This window comes from Vicugna pacos, chromosome 16 (assembly GCF_048564905.1).
Source record: "Vicugna pacos chromosome 16, VicPac4, whole genome shotgun sequence".
Classification (NCBI taxonomy): domain Eukaryota; kingdom Metazoa; phylum Chordata; class Mammalia; order Artiodactyla; family Camelidae; genus Vicugna; species Vicugna pacos.
This window is the reverse complement of record NC_133002.1, coordinates 6,553,683-6,575,245: the sequence shown is the minus strand read 5'-3', so window position 1 is coordinate 6,575,245 and position 21,563 is coordinate 6,553,683. Positions and strand designations below refer to the sequence as shown.

At 53.1% G+C, this 21,563-nt stretch overlaps 1 protein-coding gene across 2 annotated transcripts; it reads right to left on the bottom strand.

Moving 5' to 3' along the window:
- Positions 1-1,589: 1,589 nt before the first annotated feature.
- Positions 1,590-21,563, bottom strand: P2RX5 (purinergic receptor P2X 5). Of its 2 annotated transcripts, XM_072940322.1 has the most exons (14): positions 20,670-21,563; positions 17,402-17,552; positions 16,765-16,836; positions 16,447-16,522; positions 16,265-16,361; positions 15,903-15,983; positions 15,516-15,654; positions 14,853-14,989; positions 14,325-14,418; positions 14,128-14,193; positions 11,432-11,514; positions 10,399-10,557; positions 9,969-10,092; positions 1,590-9,018 (listed from the first exon to the last, which is right to left on the bottom strand). In XM_072940322.1, the coding sequence occupies exons 1-13, from the start codon at positions 20,804-20,806 to the stop codon at positions 10,020-10,022; spliced, it is 1,365 nt and encodes a 454-aa protein (XP_072796423.1). In that variant the 5' UTR covers positions 20,807-21,563; the 3' UTR covers positions 1,590-9,018; positions 9,969-10,019. The 2 variants fall into 2 exon arrangements, with proteins under 2 accessions (XP_072796423.1, XP_015102571.2); XM_015247085.2 differs by lacking the exons at positions 9,969-10,092; positions 10,399-10,557 and having other exon boundaries at positions 20,670-21,558.

Below are 21,563 nucleotides of genomic sequence, written 5' to 3'. Positions count from 1 at the left end.
AGTTAGTATTTATTGTGTGCCTTATATGCCGGGCATTGTTCCTTGTCCCTCCATTATCTCATTAATTCTTGCAATATTCTTAGGGAGTATATGTGATTACTATCCCCCATTGATGAACTTTAGGCTCAGAAGGATGAAATAACCTCCATCACAGGGGGCACAGCTTGGAAGAGGCAGAGCCAGGATTCAAATGTAGGTCTCTTAATTGTTCTTAACTGTATTGGCTGAGCCCGTGTTTTCAGAGCCTAGCCTTCCCTCCCACTAACCACTACTTTCGGGTGTGAATGGTGGCATTTCCGTTCCATTTCACCTAGTTAGTTAGCTGTCGTTTCCATTTAAAAAAAATAATAAATTCAAGCCCTTTTTTTCTAGACTACGTCCAGTGACGATTGAAGAGACTGAATGAGTAAGCTAAACTTTGGGTTTGTCTAGAGTGTGAATGCTTCTGTCTATATCCTAAGCTGTGATCCCTTGTCAGGAGAATTATTTTAGAATAACACGCATACATTTAATTGAGAAACAAATACTGCATTAGAGTTAAGTAATGAACATATTGCTTGTGGAATTTAGTCTTAAATGGGAAGATCAGCCTTACCTGATTTCACAAATATTCAAATTATGCTAAGTGATACTAAGTGCTTCAAACCTAACCCAGATTTAGGGCTGGGGGTGGGGGTAGCTTCTTTGAGGAAGTAACATAGTTGAGACCCAAAGGTTGAGTAACAGTCAGGTTTTACTTGGCAAGAAAGCACATATGTGAGGGTCATGGGGAAGGAAGGAGTTTGGCTCGTATCTGAAGAGTTTAGAGAAGAAGCCATGAGGTAGACCACAGTAGGGAGTTTTGTTATCAAATCAAGCTTGGGTCCTCTCACCTCGCGCAGTAAAGCCCATCTGCTGAGCCAGGTTGTGCTGAAGGAAAGGGCAGTGTTTACTGCGAGCACCAAGCAAGGAGATCAGGCAGCTAGTGCTCAAAAGGCCCAAATGCCCCAGTGGCTTTCAGGAAAAGATTTTTTAAGACAGGGTGAGGGAGAAGGTTTTGGGGTTCAGCTTGTGTATATTCTGATTGGTTGGTGGTGAGGTAATGAGGGGTCAACATCAACCTTCTGCTTTCAGTAGGGTCTGTGGTTTTGAGCAGCATATGGTTAACTTTTTCCACCTGGTGGGGGTTTTTTCGGTATTTGCAAAACAGCTCAAAGGACATGGCTCAGAATATTATCTATAGCTCTTGAGGAGGAACTAAAGGTCCTTGACTTTAATGGCTTAAACAAAGCCAATCTAATCGCATCACTCCTGACTAAAACTACGAGAGTCTCCCCCAAACTGCTATTAGTATCAAGGCCAAACTGTAACCGAGCAAGACCCTATGAAGCCTTCCCAGGACAGAATCTCCTCCGCCTGCCTCTTACATGTAGAAAAACTTTAGCCTGCTATGCCTTCCCCAAGTTCTTACGAATAAATTAAATCAGAGAAGTGAGAAAATGAAGAAAGAAAGGAAAACAGCCAAGCAAGGCAAAAAAACTTATGCCATTAAACATTTCCTCTAAAACAGAGTCACCATGAAGATACGAAGGGGGGGAAATCAGGACACATTTAAAGTTAACACCTTTTATTATTTTATAACCAAATAAAACTGTCAGAAAATACATATGTTGGATAGGTTCCAGAAAATGCGTCCTGTCTTCTCCTTCTCCCTTTTATTTCTGTCCACAGGCCTAAGGGGAAACAGGTGGAAGAAAAGTGTCTTGTAGAGAGTGCTCCTGTGTCCACTGGAGAAGATGCTCTGAGGAGAGTTGAATCATTTGCAGGGAGAGGGGCAGGCTGGAACTAAATGGAGCCCTTTTCCAGACATGCAAGATGCAGTTCCAAGTGGGGTGATTTAAGGACTTCTGGGGCACTTCGGGACAGCTGGAGGAAGTCACATTCCCCCTTCTTGACTGGTCCCCTGAGTCAAGAAGGCAGTGGGGAAGGCAGCCCCTGAGAAAGGAACTGATGGGGTTGGGGGGTGGTATAAAAGGCAGCCAAGACTGGTCAGTCCTGGTGACCCCTGTATCAGGAGTAAAGGGCACTTAGCTCTTTCATGGCTGGTCCCCATGATGTCACATAAATAGCACCCAATTTAAAACTTTCCCATTGGCCAGCATCATGATACTCCCAAGGCAAGGAATAGCAGAATTGGTAGGGAAATCCTACACAAATGGCTTTAGGCCAGGGCTTGAACATAAGCATGGACAACTCTTGTGATCCTGAAATGTCAGCATGGAAAGGAGAAGCTGGTGATCATTTTCCTGATGAAGCAGCTGGTGCCTCAAGGAAAAGGGGCTTTTTCCCAAGTACCGCCTGAATAACTGTAGGGAGACATTTCCACTCCGATACAAAATAGCACAACTGTCCCCACGTTATATGGCTGCTGCCAGGCGATTCCAAAAACATTAAAAGAAGCCAGGCCCAACTCCTAAGCAGCTGTAACCCCTGCCTTTTTTACTTCTTCCCAAATGTACAAGTAACATGCTGTGTTAAATCCAAGGGTTTGCCTTAGGGAAAAGTCAACATCATAGCAAATCACCCAGATTTTTCGCTTTTTCTTCAGAGAACAGGTTGGCTTGCTGACTGGTCACCAGGCAGCCCAAGGGAAGGAGCTGCTTCTTTAGAAGGGGTCCTGTTCTGGGGACCACGCCCCTCTGCCCCAGAGGCGGGGCCTCACCAGGGACCTTGAGGGCCCCTCTGACCCTGTCCTCCAAAGGCCGCAGTGGAAGTGTGAAGGAAAAGCCCAGCTGGGCTAACAAGCTAAGTCACAAATCTAAGTGCAACAAGTGTTGGATTACTGATCTGAGTTCTGCTGGGCTAACTCGTAAATCTGAAGTTTAGTGTCAGTTTACTGGGCTAACAAGCTAACTCGTAAATCCAAGCTCAACAAGTGTCAGTAACGTGATCTGTTCCGAATTGATAAGCTCCAGTGTACTGATTCCTTGCTTTTTGTTGTTTGAGCCTTATTGGCTAATAGCCCATACTTGTAATTAACCCTATAAAACCTCATGTGCACGTCTTGGAGGTGCTCAGAGCTTCGGAGCAGAAGCCCCTCTGAGCCCGCCGGCGTAATAAATCTGAGTACTCCAACCCTCCAAGTGGTGCTAGTTTCTTGGCTGGCCTGTCATTTCCGTAACAGAAGGATGCTCACTGCCCCCTCTGTGTGGAGGAGAACCAGACTCCTCCCAGAGAGGAGGCTCCCTAGAGTCAAGGCGGCTGCCCACCCAGCGCCTGGGCTTGCGGGGTGAGGGGCTGCTCTACCTTTGGCTTGGATGCCAAGTGGATCTAACAAAAGTGATTGAGTTCTTGGCCCCTCCCTTTGCGTCTACGCAGGGGCAGGGGCTTCTCAGCCAGCGCAGAGGGAGAAGCGAGCCGGCCAGCTCCTCAACCCGGAGCTTAAGCAGATTCCAGCGCGTCCGTTCTGACAGAGGAGACTTGGTTTGCCGTGCGGGCGTCAGGAAAAGCTCACTTCCTGAAGGAAGAGGTGAGTAACTAAGAAGAGTCTCAGCAAGACAGGTGAGACTCTTGGAATTGGTAACACGTTGCCTCGGGGAACGGGTGGGAGGGAAGCTTTTCACTGCTCTTTTGTTGCCTCTTAAATTTTGGATCACTTAAGTATGGCCTAGTCAAAATAATTTAATTTGAATGAATTTAGCATAATGCCACTTTCCTGGGGCGAGGAAAGGGGGGGGGATCTGCTTGGTCTCAGAGTAGCTTGAGAGTAAGTTTGATCTGGAAATTGGCATCACCCACCAAAGCTGGCCTTTTCCTCCCTCGGAAGCAGCCCTTGCGTATCTCCTCAAGCATCACTTGTCAACCTTTATAGTGCGCGTGAATCACCTGGAGTCTTGCTGAAACGCAGGTTCTGATTTAGGGACAGGAGAGAGGCCTGAGACCGCGTTTCTAACAAGCTCCCAGGTGATGCCAATGCTGCTGGTCCACGGACCACACAGAGGGAAGCAACAGAGCTCGGCAGGGCAGGGCGGAGGCTCAGGGGTGAGGGAAGCAAGGGCCTCCCTAGCGGCAACTTCCACCTGCAGAGTGAGCGCCATCGTCATCTCATTAGCCCTTCAGATGGAGCCTCAGAGCAGAGAGGGAGGGAAGTGGGCAGGGACACCCAAGCCCCACAGGACAGCAAGAGCCAAACCTTACAGGTAGTGCGTCTTCCATCTGGGTGAGACGCTATCCCCCGAGCTTTCCGAGGCTCTCTTTCCTTCCTCCTCTTCCCTCACCACCCCCCCCCTTTTTTTGATAACAGCTTTATTAGCTGTAACTCACAGACCACACCCCCCATTTAAAGTGTGTGATCCAGTTGTTTTTGATGTATTCATGGGTTTGTACAGACATCACCCTTGTGGATTTTAGAACATTTTCAGCACCTCAAAAAGAACCTCGTGCCCCTTAACAGCCCCTCCCCAGCCCCCACTTTCTACTTTCTGTCTCTATGACTCTGACTTCTCTAGGGAGAAGAACCACACAGTATTTGTCCTTCTCTGTCTGGCTTCTCTCGCTGAGCATCACGTTCTTTGGGTTAGTGCATGGTGTAGCAGGTGCCAGGATTTCCTTCCTTTTAAAGGTGGAATCAGATTTCACTGTGTGAATGGACCACATTCATTTACCCATCATCTGTCTGTGGACCCTTGGGTTGCTTCCAGCTTTCAGCTACTGTGAATCGTGCCGCTGTGAACATTTGCATACGTGTTTGAAAATATGTCTTGAATTTACCCAGTACCTAGGAATGGGATTGCTGGATCATGTGGTGAGTCTGTTTAACTTTTTGAGGAACCATCAGACTGCTTTCCACCACAGATGCCCCATCTGACGTTCCTGCCAGCTGAGCACGAGGATGCCAGTTTCTCCATATCCTCACCAGCACTCGTTATTTTATGGGGGGTTTTTTCTTTTCTTTTTTTTTTCTTTTTTTACATTTTTAAAACTTTATTTATGTATTTATTTTACAATATTGTATTTTTAAGTTGAAGTATAGTTTATGTATAGTGTGTGTTACAGGTGTACAAGATAGTGAGTCACAGTTCTTAAAGGTTATACTGCATTTATAGTTATTATAAAATACTGGCTATACTCCCCACGTTGTACAATACATCCTTGTAGCTTATTTTATATCTGATAGTTTGTACGTCTTAATCCTCCACCTCCATCTTGCCCCTCCCCCTTCCCTCTCCCCACTGGTAACCACTAGTTCTTTCTCTACATCTGTGAGTCTGTTTCTTTTCTGTTATATTCACTAGTTTGTTGTATTTGTTTCGGTTCCACATGTAAGTGATATCTTACAGTATTTGTCTTTCTCTGTCTGACTTACTTCACTTAGCATGATGCCCTCCGAGTCCATCCATGCTGTACACCAGAAACTAATACATTTTAAATCAACTACTGGAACGAAAAAGCAAACAACCCATTTAAAATATGAGCAGAAGAACTGAATAGACATTTTTCCAAAAGAGGAAATGCAGATGGCGAACAGGAACATGAAAAGTTGCTCAGTATCACTAATATCAGGGAAATGCAAATCAAAATCACGAGACACCATCTCACACCTGTCAAAATGGCCATCATTAAAAACAGCATAAATAACAAATGTTGGCAAGGATGCGGAGAAAAAGGAACCCTTGTACACTGTTGGTGAGAATGTAAACCAGTGTAGCCACCATGGAAAACAATATGGAGGTTTCTCAAAAACCCAAAAATAGAACCACCATGTGACCCAGCAACTCCACTCCTGGGCATATATCTGAGAGAAACAAAAACATTAATTCAAAAAGACACATAAACCCTGCTATTAACAGCAGCACTATTTACAATTGCCAAGACACGGAAGCATCCCAAGTGAACATCAATAGATGAATGGATAAAGAAGATGCAGTATACACATGCAATGGAATACAGCTCACCCACAAAAAAAGGATATTTTGACATTTGTGGCCCTTCATTCCCTTTTTCTTTTTTGCACTTCAAGAACCAGAATTTTATAACTGGCATAAATTTCCATTGCATCAAAACCAACAAAATACCTAGAAGTAGAGTTAACCAAGGACATTACCCATACTCTTACAACTGTAAAACACTGATGAAGGAAATTAAAGATGATACAAAGAAATGGATTCTCGGATTGGAAGAATCAGCATTATTAAAATGGCCATAATACCCAAAGCAATCTACAGATTCAATGTAACCCCTGTCAAAACACTCGACATTTTTCACACAACTAGAACAAATAACTCTAAAATTTATATGGAACCACAAAAGGCCCCAAACTGCCAAAGCAATCTTTTGTAGGTCTTTTTTTTTCCCTCCTCTTGCTTTTCTCTTTTCTTGTGGTTTGGTGACTAGGGAAGTTCCTTTAACATTTGTTGTAAAGCTGGCTTGGTGGTGCTGAATTCTTGTAGCTTTTGTTTATCTGTGAAGTTTTTGATTTCTCCATCAAATCTGAATGAGAGCCTTGCTGGATAGAGTATTTTTGGTTATAAGTTTTTCCCTTCCATCACTTTAAATATATCATGCCACTCTCTTCTGGCTTGTAGAGTTTCTGCTGAAAAATCAGCTGATAACCTTACGGGAGTTCCCTTGTGTGTTATTTGTTGCTTTTCTCTTGCTGATTTTAATATTTTCTCTTTATCCTTAATTGTTGTCAATTTGATGACTATGTGCCTTGGTGTGTCCCGTTTTGGGCTGATCCTGTGTGGAGCTCTCTGCACTTCTTGGACTTGGGTGACCGTGTCCTCTCCCAAGTTAGGGAAGTTTTTGGTGATTATCCCTTCAAAAATTTTCTCAGGTCCTTTGTCTCTTCTCTTTCTGGGACCCCTGTAATGCAATGAGCGTGCTTCATGTTGTCCCAGAGTTCTCTTAAACTATCCTCATTTCTTTTCATTCTTTTTTCTGTTCTGCAGTAGTGATTTCCTCTAATCTGTCTTCTAGCTCACTGATCCATTCTTCTGCCTCATTTAGTCTATTCTTGGTTCCTTCTAGTGTGTTACTCATTTCAGTGATTTTATTCAACTCTGTTTGAGTATTTATATTTTCCAACGCCTCGCTAAAAACTTCGCTCTGTGCATCTATATACTCCTCTTGAGTTCTTTTAACATCTTCACTATCATTACTCCAAATTCTTTCTCAGATAAATTGCCTATCTCCTCGTCACTTATTTCTTCTGGGATTTTATCTTGTGCCTTGGCCTGGAAGATATTCCTCTGCCGCCTCATATTGTCTTTCTATTTGTATTTTTAGGTAAGTTAGTTATGTTTCGCGACCTTGGGTAAGTGGCTCTTTGTGGGAGACATCCTGTGCGTCCCAGCAGTACACTCCTCTCTTGGCACCCAACAGCCAGGGTCCAGGTGGTCCCAGTGTAGAGTCTGGCCTATGTTTGTGGATTCCTTCCACAGGCTTTGGGATTGTTGTTTTCTTATTTCTGGTACCTGCCCCCTGGTGGATAAGGCTAGACTACAGGCTTATGCAGGTTTCTTCCTCCTTCCAGGAGTGCCTGCCCACTGCTGGGTGAAGCTTGTTCCTGGACCTCTGGTGCCTAGGGGTATGCCTAGAGGCTCAGGAAGTCCGCTGATGGGTGGGGCTGTGTTCCCACCCAGTATGTTGTTTGGCCTGAGGCTTCCCAGCCCCTGAGCCTACAGTCTGTTGGGTGGGGGTGGGGCTAGGTCTTGGTGCTAAGATGCAAGCAAGATGTCAGCCTCCAGGAAAGCTCATGTAGATGAACACTCCCGAAATGCCCACCAGCAGCTTTTCTGTCCCCTGGGTGAGTCGCAGCCATCCCCCAAGTCTCCAGCAGCCCCTCCAAAACCAGCAGGCAGGTCTGGCCCAGGTTCCTAGGAATCACTGCCTCTGCCTTTGGACCTGGCACACGTGAGATTCTGTGTACCCTTCCCAAGAGAAGGAAGTCTGTTTCCCCCAGTCCCGTGGGGGTCCTGGAGTTAAGCCCCACTGGCCTTCAAAACCAGACGTCGTGGGGTCTCCTCCTCCCAAGGTCAGAGCCCTGGGCTGGGGAGCCTGACGTGGGGCTCAGGACTCTCAGTTCTGTGGGCAGGCTTCTGCGACTTAATTATTCTTCAGCTTGGGGGTCGCCCACCCCAGGGGTATGGGGTCTGTTTACATCGCGAGCACACCCCTCCTACCATCCCAGTGTGGTTCCTTCTTTATGTTTCCAGTTGAAGATAGTCTTTTTTGCTGGGTTCCAGTCTTTCTCTTCCCCCAATAGTTGTTTAGCAGTCACTTGCGGTTTTGTTGTAGTCGCAAGGGGAAGTGAGCTCGTGGTCCTACTGCTCCGCCGTCTTGCCTAGAAGCCCTGGGAGCCTGCCTCTCCCCTCATGGCCAGCTGCCTCCTCACAGGTCCAGCCCTCTCCCAGTTACCGCCTTGACCACCTTTACATGTCACCCCTGGGGGTGGGCCAAGTGTCTCCTTGGATGTTGGCCAAGGTCCTTCTCTGAGGAGTCGTCATCCAGCCTAGGGATCTGTGCAAGTCTCAGAGGCTAGAGGAAGGCCAGCGTGCTGGGCCCAGCTGTCATGTCTGTCAGCTGTGGAGGGAATTATGCGTGTGCTCCCCTCCCTGAAGGCCAGGTCAATGTCTCATTCAAGCATCTTTTGGATAGGTCCTAGCCCACAGCAGGCATCAAAAAATGTTTACTGCATGAATGAATGGACAAGTGAATGCCCTACTAGGCTCTCCAGAAAAGTGAAAACGCTCTAGGCCTCTTCTGCACGAGCCACTCTGGCCACCGGGAGGCTCCCCTCCCCACACAAACAATGAAAAGCTTGCAGCAAGATCCCAAAGTGCAGGAGAGGTGGCTGTGCCTGGAAGCCCCAGTCCCTTGTGGACAAGGACGACTCTTCTTGGTTCAGAGCTGCGGGCGGTTCTGCCTCCAACATCTTCACCAAATCTGCTCTCAGCCAACACCTCTGGCTACGCCTCCACAGTCTGCAGGTTCCGCAGTTGCTCCACATTCGCCTTTCCGTTCCCCTGGTGGCCGGACCTGTGTGTGGGCAGGTGGGGCACAGAGGACTGTCGGGAGCCCTGCGGATGGGGACGGCCTCGCTAGAGGCAGACTCCACTCGCAGAAGCCTCCGGCTGGCAGCACTGCAGTCCTGCAGGGTCTCTGGCCAAAGCCCGGGCCCAGGGAGATGCTCAGGCCCAGGCCTCTGGAGCTGCCCCAGCAGTGAGCCCTCAGGCTATGCCTAGACCAGCAGGGCAGCCACTCTTCCCTCTCGCAGGTGAAGGAACTCAGGTGGGCGCCCAGGAAGTGACAATCGGCTCAAGGAGCATGTTGGGAGCTGCTGGGTGCCGGGCCTACCCTGGCAGATCCCCCAGCCTCTCCATCTTTCTTGCCTCCTCTCCATCCTTTGCCTCCCCTTTCCATCCCAGCTCACTTCTCTCTTTCCCTGCCCTGGCTCAGCTCCAGGTTGGAGGCTGCCAATAGCTGAATCAGCAGAGAATGAAAGCTCGAGGCAGAGGAAAGCCAGCCCAGGTCAGTGAACCCCTCTGACGTAGTTGACAAGAAGACAGTCATGGGACCCTACCTACCAATGGAGGGGAACCAGCCCCGTGTCCAGCCCCCACTAGAACGAAAAGGAAAACAGGCCCAGAAAGGGCCGGACGCCTGTTGAAGGTACAGAGGCAGGCAGAAGAAGAGCAGGCCCGAAGGCCGGCCTCCCGACTCAGCCCGGGGCGCCCCCTGCACCAGGCTGTGGTCAGATCTGCAGAAACTGCCAGGCTGCCCAGGGCTTCTGGGCTGCGCTCCAGGGAAGCACAGCCTGCAGGCCACCTGTGAGCACAGCCACCACCCTCCTGAAGCTAGGGCAGCTCCAGAATTTCCACATCAAAGAGGAGCTTAGGGAAGGCATCTGAGGGGAGTGGTGGAATGGGGGGCTCAGTAAAGCAGAATAACTTGATAGAGAAGAAATGGATTCTAGGGGGACACACTACCTGGATTTAAATCCCAGCTCTGCCATTTATTAGCTGTGTGACTTGAGCAAGTTACTTGACCTTTCTGTGCCTCGGTTTCCTCATTAGTAGAATGGGGAATATTAGTGTCCACGTCATTAGGTTGCTGAAATGAGGTCACATACACAAAGAGCTCAGAGCAGTGCCCCGCACAGTAAGCCTGAGGGAGTGACAGCACTGTTACTGTCTTCATGCTGGGACGGCACAGCAAGCAGACACATTTGTGGTCACTCAGGGACTGGTGGGGAGGCTAAAGTACCACCAGCACCCCTCCACCCAGAGCCCAGCTTGAATGGGCTCTGCTGGGTCCCAGACGTCCTGCCTGTGGCCAGGTCAGCCGGAGCAGGGAGCAGGGTAGCGGACGGCTGTCTCTGCAGGCCTGGTTCCCGGCCCTCGGCTGGGCAGCCCTCACCTGGCGGGCTGGAGGAGCTGCTGGCACACACAGCCATTCTCTTTCTGGCCACCGCCTCCATCCTGCACTTCAGGCTGCTCGGCCAGCCCTGTTCCCACCTCGGCCGGGGCCACACTGTGCTGCGAGGACTCCGCCAGCTGGGCGAGGACCCCTAGGTCCCTAGGCAGGACATGACCTGTTAACCCTGGCCTGCAAGCCCTGGGTGCCGCCCCTTCCCTGGGAACTGGTGAGCCGCTTGCCCTGCAGGGGGCGCCCCTCTTCCCCCAGCAGCTCAGTGGGAGCAGCAGATGCAGTCAGGGCTCAGGGCTCAGCTTGAGAACCACGGCTGGGTTTCAGTCCAGGCGAATGATGCAGGCTGGCCCTCCGCCCTGTCCCACGTTGTAGTGGAGCTTAGGGAAGTGCCCAGTGCCCGTCCAGAGCCCATTATCTGCAATTCCTCTTTCCGATCCCAGCCCCTCCAGAAAGCCTTCCTCAAAGGCTGGGCCAGAGCCCCTCGCCCCTTCCCATCCACCCAGCCACTACGATTTTCCACGCACACTGTGTTCTGCTCCTCTAAGTACACACCCAAAGCCCACCAAGCCCAAGGCCAAGAGGCCCCGAGATTGGAGGGAAAAGTCCATTCTGTTCCTTCCCTTACCACTCCAGCCCCGCAGGACCAGTGCTGGAAGGCGCCATATATAAACCAACACTCTCATTTCAGAGAGAGAGAAACTGAGGCCCAAGGAGGCCTGGGACTGGTCCAGAGTCACTTGGGGAGATAGTAATAGAGCCAGGTCTGGAAACCAGGTCTCCTGCCCACGACCTGGAGTGGCCTTTCTTCTGCCAGCTGCTCTGAAGCAGAATCCAGTCCTGTAGAGCAGGTATTCAGAGCATTCCGCCTTCCCCAGCCTATCCAGGGGAGCTCCCCGCATTCGGCCCTGCCTCTACCCCGTCGCCAAACACCAACAGAAAACCAAGGTACGGGTTCTCAGCAAGGGAGGGAGGGATGACCTAGTGGGCGCCCCTCGGGCTGCTGAGAGGAGACTTAACTGACCTCACTTCCTCGTACTTCTTGTCTCGGTAAAAGTGGCTCTTTTTGATGAAGTAGATGAGCACCAGGTCGCAGAAGAAAGACCCCTGCAAAAGAGTCGGGGTCCCTGACTCAGAATCGACTTCCAGAGAGCGCTCGGCTACTTGACACAAACCACACCCCGTTTGACCCGACAACCCCTGAGGGGGCATCATGGTCCCCATCTCAGGGACACTGGGCTCAGAAAGGGGCGCCTTTGTCCAAGGCCACAAAGCTGGTCCCTGGTAGAGCCAGAGTTAGCCTGCAGCCCAACTGATCCCTCAGGCCAAGCAGCCCCGCGCTCCCCTGACCCCACTGAGTCAGGTCTTCAGCCAGCGTCTGCTGAGCATCACGGGTGCCAGGTACTGCCCTGGGGTGCAGGGAGGAGTGGGGACCGTTCCTCTGGCACAGGAGACAAGCACATAAATTACGACCCAGAGTGACACGTCCTACGATGAGGAGAGGTGCAGAGGAGCAGAGAGAAGACGGGACTTTATTCTGCCCGGGGAGGTACATCTGGGCTGAGTCTTGAGGGCTGAACAGGATTTTATAAAAGGGAAAAAAAGCTCAGGAAGGACGCTGCAGAGGCAGCACAAGCTCGTCATGCCTCGGAGTAGGGGCGGGACAGAACTGTAGCACTTCAGGAGCTCTCTCCAGTAGTCAGTGAGAGGTGGGTTGGAGGGCATCTGAACAAGGACACAACGGCAGTGGTCAAGGAAAGGTGAGGCCTGAGCTAACCCAGCGGACCTGCGGGCACACCTGAACACACCCTCTTCAGACCAGAGTAGGTGGTGCAAATACCAGTCTCCTCCACCAGAGGGCGACTCCACCCTCACAGCACAGAAGGGAGGGGCAGAGTTTCCTGAAAGTCTGAGGAGAGGGAGGGGGTGCTAGGGGGTTGATGGGATGGCCCCACAGGGTCCTCTGACCTGGGCGCTGCACATCTTCCCCGCCCTGTGTCAAAAAAGCTATTAATTCCTTGTTTGACAGAGAACACTCCTCCCACCCCCACCCACCCTCTACCAGCACTTTTTCCCGGTTACCTTCACTTCACAGGTGTTCCCCAGATGCCCCTGTGTTCTGATTTACCCACGTTATAAGAAAGTGATAGCTGAAGGGGCCCTTCTCTAGGAAATTTACACATGCAAACATGCAGGGCTCCCCAACAATGCTGTCTGCAGTTAGGGGGGGTCATTTGGGGCACACTTTCATCCACTGACCACACTTCTCAGGAGCATGGCCTCTTTGAGTCCTGCTACAGGACAGTTTTCCTGGTCTCCAGGAGTCCTAGGTCCTGCTAGAAGCCTCCAGTGGGACTGCTGTGACTGCCCGGCAGAGGAACCCGGGGTGAGGCTGCCAGAAACCTTGGTAAGGGGCCTCCTAGGGTGGGTACAAGCCACTCACTGATGACTCCTCTGTCTTTAAAAAACTTCCAGAAAAACAAAAGGACAAGAAAGAGATCCAGGGGAATCCTTCCCTGCCCCTCCAGCCACTACTTCCTCTCCTGTGGGCCCCTCGAAGCCCAGCTGAAGGGACAGATCTGAGGGAGGACTAATTTCCTTGCCTCTCGTCTCCTTAGCTGCATGATTCGCAACCAGGGGCAGATTGATGCCTGGAGAGATTTTTGGTTGTCGTGATGAAAACCAGGCAGGACCCTGCAGGGTCCCCCGCGTACAAATCCTTTTTGTGTCCCCCGTTCCTTTCGTGTAGGAAATAGGCTTCATTCAGCCTCCTAGATTACTTCCCTGAGTTCCAAAGAGCAGATTCGAACATTTGCTACTCAGAGAAGTGAGGAAATGCAGAAAGACAGGAGGAGGAGTCAAGAAACAATAGTGTAGCCTTGGGGCAGGGTCTTGGTTCCTCCTGCAGGGACAGACAAGACTATCTTTGAGTTCTTCTGCAGGAACTAAGGCCCCCGCCCAGGGGGAGGATGGTAACTCAGGCCCTGTAACCTCACTAGCCCATTAGAAGAAAGTCACACACCCTGCAGCCCTCACCCCAAATTTTGCATGTAAATCACTCCACCCCAAAAACCATCAAGGAGTTTGGAGGGTTTGAGTACAAGCCACCCGTCCTCCTTGCTCGGTCCTGCAGTAAACTTTTCTCTGCTCCAAACTCTGCTCCAAACTCCTTCAGTTTGGCCTCACTGTGTGCTGGGCACAGGAACTCATGTTCGGTGACAGCAGCTGTGGCGGAGGTGCTGCGGCATCTGGTGGGTGAGGGTGGGGGTGCTGCCTGCCCCCCTACAGCGTGCAGGACGGCCCCACGAGGCTGGGGGTGCTGCTTCCACCCCTACAGCGTGCAGGACGGCCCCACAAAAAGAGGATTACCTGGCCCCAGACGTCACAGGGCCACGGCTGAGAAACCCAGAAGTAGCCAGATCCCGCCTCTTTTTAGCAGAAGTGGAGACAAGGCTGCCCAGGATCCCAGAGAACCCCCAGCCACAAACAGAAGCCCTTCTGGCTCTGGAAAGAGAAACTCAGGTGGTCACTGCCACCTGGGGGCCGCCGGAGGGGTGTGAAGTCCTGGAAAGGCCTCTCCACCCGTCTGGCTGGACCTCCCCAGAACCCCCAGCTCTGGTTCTTCCCAGGGCCTCAGGACAGCTCCCCTGGGGCACTGTCCCCCCTGCCTGCCCCTGCCCCGCCCATGCTCAGAGGGTAAAGTGGGGGAGAGGTACTCACCACCCCCATGAGCGCCACCCCAGAGCCCACGTTGATGATTGTGGGGATGATGCTGAACTTCCCTGCCTGGAGCACAGAGAGACAAGGTGGGGTGAGGTGGACAGCAGGATCCCAGGGACTCCACCAGAGAAGCCCGGGGTCCCTCCTAGCACCCCACCCACCCAGGACGTGCCTGCCCAGCCTCAGAACACACGCACCTTGCCATTCACCATCACATCAAAGCGGATCCCGTAGGCCTTAAACAGCGTGCGGAACTCCACTCCAGCGGTGTCTCGGTAATACTTGGCAAACCTGGGGGAGACAAGGCTGGGGAGACCTCGGCCTGCCTGGGCCTCCCAAATGTCTGGCATCACAGGCTCAGCTGCCTTGGAGACTTATAACCCCCCATCCCGGGACCCTGGCTCTCAGCAGCTCCCGGGACAGGCTGGAGACGCCCTTGCTGATACGATGCTAAAGATTTGTGTTCAGGCCTTTGAAGTCCTTGCCAGACATTCCCCAAGAGACAAGGGCTTTCCCACTACTGCTGGGCCAAGCTGGGGCCACCAAGGCAGTGGTCGATCTGACCCAGCTGCGCAGCCCAGCCTCACCTTCAGGGCAAGTACAGCCTGCGCTTCTCTCCTCTCCCAGAGGCCCCCTGGCTGCCTCCCACGCCCGCCCCCAGGAGGGAGTGTCATAGCGCTGGCACCCAGGAAAGGTCACAAGGTGGCAGGCCTCATCCCAATTACCTGAAATTGTACCCAGAAGAGACAGAGTTTTCTGAAAATCTGTTGTCCAGACGGCTAAAGTGATACTGCGGGTTGCATTCAGAGGGAGCTCTGTCAAGATCACAGTTCCACTCAATCTGAATTCCTATCACACCGCCCTTGATGCAAAAGAGACAAAAATCAGCTCACAGAACTTTCTAGAGATGATCAGAAATCACAGACCCATTCTTCGTGGGTCGCTGGACTAGACCGGGGAAGTGCTCAGATGAGAGGGAGGCCCGGCTAGAGCATCTTCCAGGAGGAAGGCGAGAGGGCCGAGGTTCTAGCCCCACCCCGGCCCCACCCTGGGGTGGCTGAGCAGAGCGCGTGGCTGACAGCCCATATCCTCTTGCTTGGTGCTTCAGGGGAGATGGGGACGACCAGGGTGAATGTGTGCTGTGGGACAGGCACCCAACACCAGCGCCAACATGCCAGTGAGGCTCCTGGCTCAGTTTCAGCTGATTCCCAGAGAACTAAGAACCAGACAGCGCAGCCAGCTGTGCGTCACAGTGAGTCCTAGACAGTGAGTCCCCAGGCAGGTGACTTGGTAGGCCCACCCCCTCCCATGGGTCCTCCTCCACACCCCCTCCTCATTGCAGAGCCCAAGTCCAGAGCCCTCCGACCCCCTGAGCACACACCACCCACCTGCAAAGCTATCTCCTGGAAGTTGCTCCCCGTCCAGCTGACCACGGACCCCAGTCGGAAGATGGGGCAGTAGGGGTCCTTGGGGCCAAATTTACATGACTTGAGGAAAGCTCTGTCTTTGGTGTCCAGCACATTGGTCCTGGGTAGAGGCCAGTGAAATGAAGGTGAGACTGGCTGTTCTCAAGCCAGAAACTGGGCCCAACCCAGGAATCACTGGCCCCTCGGCTGGCCGAGATGGAGCCCCTGACTTTAGCCCCTAATCAAGTCCTGGTACTTTCCCCACCCCCAACATCCTCCTGCAAAAAAGGACAGAGCCCCACCGCCACACAGGGGAAAGGGTAAAGGGTGCCCCGCATCACCCAGTGGTTCACACATGGCCTCACGTACTTGGAGAAGTTGAATTTGGGGAAGCGAATGAAGTTCTTTATGTAAACGGTGAAGTCTTCAGCCTTGCCCAGGAGTGGCTTCCTGAAAACCAAGGCAGGAGAGCATGTTTGGAGGCCCCGCCCCACCCCACCCCCCAGGCCTCCCGGGGCCTGTGCTAAGGCTGAAGCCCACCTGCTCCCTTGATCCCCTGGAGCCTTTGCCAAGGACAGTTAGTTTGACCATGTCGGGGTGGTCCTCAGGCCTTTGTCGGGTGTCTTGCCCCCCCCCCCCAGAATGAGGATCCCAAGTGGACAGGTTCCCTTGGGACCTGCGCTGCCTGGGACTGGGTATCTCCTCAGGGTCCGGAGGCCACAGCCACTCACGCTGGCCTGGACTTTGTCTCCACCGGGCACCAGGCGAAGATCTCACAGGTGCCCTTTGGTGCAGCCTCAGCCCTCAGGCAGCGGCCAGTCCTCACTCCTGCAGGGGTGGACAAGGACGATGCCGGGAACCTCCCGGCTCCAGCCCCCCGCTGCCCCCCAGCCCTGGCCCCTCCAGGCCTCACCGTTTCCAGCCACAACAGGCTCCCCTGGAGGGCAGTCACTGTCCTCCTTGCACGAGGCGTCCGGAATGCTTTCACTCTGCCAGGAGGGAGAGGGCGTCTGGGTGGGGCCCCTGCAGGTCTCAGAGCTGGGTCCCACCCCAGGAGCTAGGACAGGGGTTCCTCCCCAGCCTGGGCCATGCTCCCCTTGAGAACCTGCTTCTCCCCCGATCAATGCAGGTACGAGCAGGTGCACACATCCCCCGCGGCCCTTGGAGGGGCAGACACCCCTGCTTCAGGCAGCCCATCCCACCCCCGCCCAGGTCTCTCCACCGATCACACCTCAGCACAGGTTTCCTGCCGCTGGTTGGGGGTCACGATCAGGTTGGTGACTACAAAGAAGACGTTCTCTCCCTGAGGAACCAAAGTGGGGTTGAGGAAGGGTCCCCTCTGCCCTCTGGGGACCTTTCCTCCCAGGGCTGCCTGGCAGGCAGTGGGGTCTCTGCATGGGTTTTGCAGACACTGGGGCCACAAGATCAGTGGATCCCACCCACGTGCCCACTGACCTCAGAGTCCCTGAGTAGGTGTCCTCTGATGGCTGTCTTCCAGGCCCGCCACCCCAAACCATTCTGACTGCAGCCCCAAGCTCAGGTCCAGGAGAAGGGGCAGCGATGGGATGGCCTGGCTGGGCCCAAGGAACCACTCCCAGGGTGATGGCCAATATAAGAGTAGGGCTTTCTGTACCAGGCCACCCAACTCACACTGACCTGGAAGTTCTCTGGGTCACATTTGGTCTCAACAGGCTCAGGGTTTGTTGGGAACAAAGCAGCCCCCAGTCAGGGAGGGCAGGGGTCTGGGGTAGAGGGAAGGATCAGGGCAGAGTCTCTCCCTGCAGTGACTGGAGGTCCCTGGGTCCCACAGCTGCCCACGTGGCACACCCCTAGCCAGACCCTCCCGCCCGGCTGGGTGGGGCTCAGACCTGAGGTGGTATGACATAGTCTGCCACATCCCAGAGCCGCTCCCCCAGCTCTGAGGTGTTGGTAAAAGTCACGCCCTTGACTTTGGTGATGATGCTGCTCTGTAGTGACGTGTCGGTATCCTGGTAACATTTCTTCACCAGGAACACCCAGCTGCAGGAAGAGGGGACAGGTGGCCATCAGCCTTGTTGCTGCCCTCAAGAAGTTCCCCCAGGCCCCCAGGGTGCAAGGGGAGCGGCATGGGGCCCCACCTTTCCCACCAGCTCCCAGGCCGCAGTCACAACTCCCACTGCTGCCTGAAAGCCAGACCTGCGAGCAGCAGAGGTGACCAGCAACTCCAGAGCCAGAGGCTGCTGCTTTCAAGAGCCAAGGCCCTGCAGCTGGGCAAGCCTGGGCTGAAACTTGTTCACCCACACCGACCATGTGACCTCAGGCAAGCCAGTGAGCTCTGGGGGTCAACACAGGGTTAGCTGCGCCACCTGCCAGGGGGGTGAAGATGGTCAAAGGACACAGTGTATAACCTGAAACTGTTCATGAGACTCAGACAGACCAAAACTGAGGGGCATTCTACCAAATTCTAGTGTGGAATCCTGTACCTTCTGACACCCAAAATACAAGCAACAAAAGACAAAACAGGTAAGTTGGATATGATTAAAATTAAGAATTTTTTTTGTGCACCAGAGGATACTATTGAGAAAGTGAAAACCCACAGAATGGGAGAAAATATTTGTGTGTCACATAACCACTAAAGGTCCAGTACCCAGAATATACAAAGACACCTTACAACTCAGCAATAAAAAAGAGAAAATAACCCAATTTAAATATGAGCCAAGGATTTGAATAGACATTTCTCCCAGAAAGATACACAAATGGCCAATAAGCACATAATAAGATGCTCAACATCTTTAGTCATTAGAATGCAAATCAAAACCATTATGAGGTAGTACTTCACACCCAATAAGATAGCTGTAATCAGAAAAATGGAAAAAAACAAGTGTTGGTGAAGATGCAGAGAAACTGGTGCTTGCTGATGGAAATGTGAAAAAGTGCAGGTCGGTAATTGCTCAAAAAGTTACCACATGACCCCGCAATTCCACTCCTAAGTATATATCCAAGAGAACTGAAAACATGTCCACACAAAAACTCATACACGAATGTCCTTAGCAGCATTAGTCATAACAGCCAAAAAGTAGAAGCAGTGCAAATGTCCATCCACAGATGGACGCATAAACAAAATGTGGGACATGGATACAATGGGCTATTATTACTCAGTCATTAAAGGAATGGTTTACGGACACTGGCTACAACGTGGATAAGCCTTGAAAACATTATGCTAAGTGAAAGAAGCCAGACCAAAAAAAGGCGATACGTTGTAATGATTTGATTTATATGAAATGCCCAGAAAAAAGTAGATTGACTTAGTGGTTGCCAAGGTTTGGGGGGAGGGGAGAACTGCCACTGACTGTTGGATACAGGTTTCTTCTGGGGGTGATGGTTGTACAACATTATGAAGGTACTAAAAACCACTGAAATGTATCATTTTAAATGGCTAAGTGATGAATTACACGCTATGTGCATTTTACCTCAATTTAAAAATGGTTAAAAAAAATCCTGTACTCTTCAAAAACGTCAGTGTCATGAGAGACAAAGACACTCAGGAATGATTCCAGATCAAATGAGCTAAAAAAAAATTGTACTACCTTTAAAACTGTTTTGTGAGTATAAACTATGTCAAAATACAAAAAGTACTTTTTAAATGAGATAGAATGTGTAAATTGCTTAGCACAGCGAGCACCTGGCACATAACGCTCAGTGACTACAACAGCTTATTACTGATGTCCCTGTTAAAGTGAGACACTGTCCAGGTCAACCCCCCGTGGTAAAGGTGGGAAAACTAGGCTGGGAGAGGGCAGGAAGCCACCTTCCAGAGGTCATGCAGCAGTGCCCCTCCCAGGGTGTCAGTAAGCCAACCAGGATGCCTCCACCCTCATCTCTAGCGGCAGAACTGGAGTGTCCTGGGCTGTAGGCTGTCCCATCTCCAAGGACGTCTGATTGGGCTGTGACCCTTGAACCAACCAGGCGCTTTAGTAGGGACCCTCCGGGCCTGGACTGGACAGAAACATTCAGCAAATACTCGAGGGACAACATTCATTCGCTTGTTCATTCATTTCACACCTATTCCCTAAGCACTGAAGTGATGCCAGGCAGGCCCCGCCTTCACGGCGTCCCCAGAGTGGCAGAGAGTTAGCACAGACATTAAGCAAGTGACCCCCCAAATAAGCATGTAATTACACTGCGGGAATGCTGGGCGGGAGCCAGTGAGAACCGGGTGGGAAGGAGGAGTGGGCACCAACCAAGACGAAAGGGATGCCCGGCTGAGGAACCGTATCAACGAAAGGCCCTCAGGTGGGAGGCAGCCAGGCGCCTTCGGGATGAAGCTCCGGGAATGCCCCGCCTCCAGGTGGAGCCAGGTAAGATCACAGCGGCCCCGCAAGGAAGAGTGTCTGCTGCTCCCCAGTCAGGAAGCAGGAGGGACCCAACGGCGCATTTACTGGAGGAGTCAAAGAGATGCCTCTGCATAGCAGACATCTGGTGTCACTTCCTCTCCACCTGTCCCCTTCCTACTTGGGAGTGACGGCTGTGAACAGTGCCTGGCTGAAGCACCCCAAGGAGCTACCCCTCAGCTGATGGCTCCAGCTCCTGCTAGGGGGTGGGGGAGGCAGACAGGCGAGTTGGGAGCCAGGGAAGGGAGGTTTCCAGAACCCCCAGATACCAGAGATGCCAGCCACGAGTAGGGTGGGCTGACCAGAAGGGAGCTCTGGACATGCTCAGGAGTTGCCCCAGCTGGGAGCTTGGCTCTGAGCTCAGTGATTATAAATAAACTACCGAGTGCCTGGGCCAGCGCCGGCCAGGGCCCAGGGAGGCTCTCGAGACAGGGGCAGCCCAGCTCCCTGCATCCTTGCCCGCTTCCCAAAGCCCCAACACTGGGGGCCCTAGCTCTGGAGGAAGGTCCGGACCATGGGAAGCCTCGTAAATGGGGAAACTCAGGAGCCCCTGCCGCATCTCATCACCTCCAGAGCCAGTGCGGGGGTACAGGACTCCCTCTTGACCCCCTACCCTGACACCCAAGGGCACAAGCAGGGTCCGCAGCCACAGGGCACCCCAGGCGCGCGCACAGGCCCATTCCGAGCCCCCCCAGGCCACGGCTGCCGCCCCTATCCCCGCCCGGGCCCTCCCCCCGCCCCATCCCGGGAGCCCCGGAGAACTCACACCACCAGGTAGGTCAGGATGGAGAGCTGCAGCAGCCGGTAGAGCAGGCCCACCTTCTTGTTCTTGGCGATGACGTACTTCTCGGTCTTGTAGTCGAAGAGCGACTGGTAGAGCCCCTTCCAGCCCACCTGCCCCATGGCGCCGTCTCACCTGCCCGCCGGCCGCGCCGCCACACATGTGCCGCATGGGAGCCGCCCCCGCCTGCCGCCGCGGCCGCCCGGCCCGGCCCCCGCAGGGGCACCGCAGCGCCCGGGTGCTGGGCTCCAGCGGGCAGGGGCCAGCAGTCGGCGAGGCTGCGGCAGCGCCGCCGGAGGCCGGGCGGGGACCTGGGACGGCGACCTTGCCGCCGCCTCCGCTGACAGTGACACCGCCGGACCGCCGCCCGGTCACTGGCCCGGGAGGGCCCTCCCGCAGCCACCGGGCCCGGGCTCCGAGACCCCTGCGCCGGAGGGGTGAGGCGAGAGGAAGGGCTCCTCTGGCAGCCGCCCCAAAGATAGCCCGGGTTCCTCCTATGGAAGAGACGGGAAACTGAGGCCGGGGGAGGGGCCTACAGCACAGGAAGTGGAGGCGAAGAGCGGGTAAAGCGCATTGGCAGATAGATACAAACAGGTTTCTTGATTTTTCTTGCTCCCTGGGAGGACCCTGGCCCTCCCCTCGCAGGCTGGGGGAGACTAATGACCGGTGCCACCCGCAGCTCCTGCGCCTTGTGTCCGCTGGAATGAAGTGCGTGTTCCTGCTGCCGCAGCTGCGGCCGGTTTCTGCCCCGCACCCCGGGGAGTCAGCGGCCAAGTAGGTCCCAGTAGCCAGAGCACGGAGAACTCTACCGCGCCCTGGGCGCGTGGGGTGGCGGAGATGAGACAGGCAAACAAGGCCTGGGATCTTAAAATATGCCTG

Coding starts and splice junctions, on each gene's coding strand:
- P2RX5 (XM_072940322.1), bottom strand. CDS start 20,806: ATGGGGCAGGTGGGCTGGAAGGGGCTCTACCAGTCGCTCTTCGACTAC. Junction 15,984..16,264: donor GAGACAAAGTCCAGGCCAGC/GTGAGTGGCTGT, acceptor CTTGGTTTTCAG/GAAGCCACTCCTGGGCAAGG. Junction 14,990..15,515: donor TCCAGGAGATAGCTTTGCAG/GTGGGTGGTGTG, acceptor TTTTGCATCAAG/GGCGGTGTGATAGGAATTCA.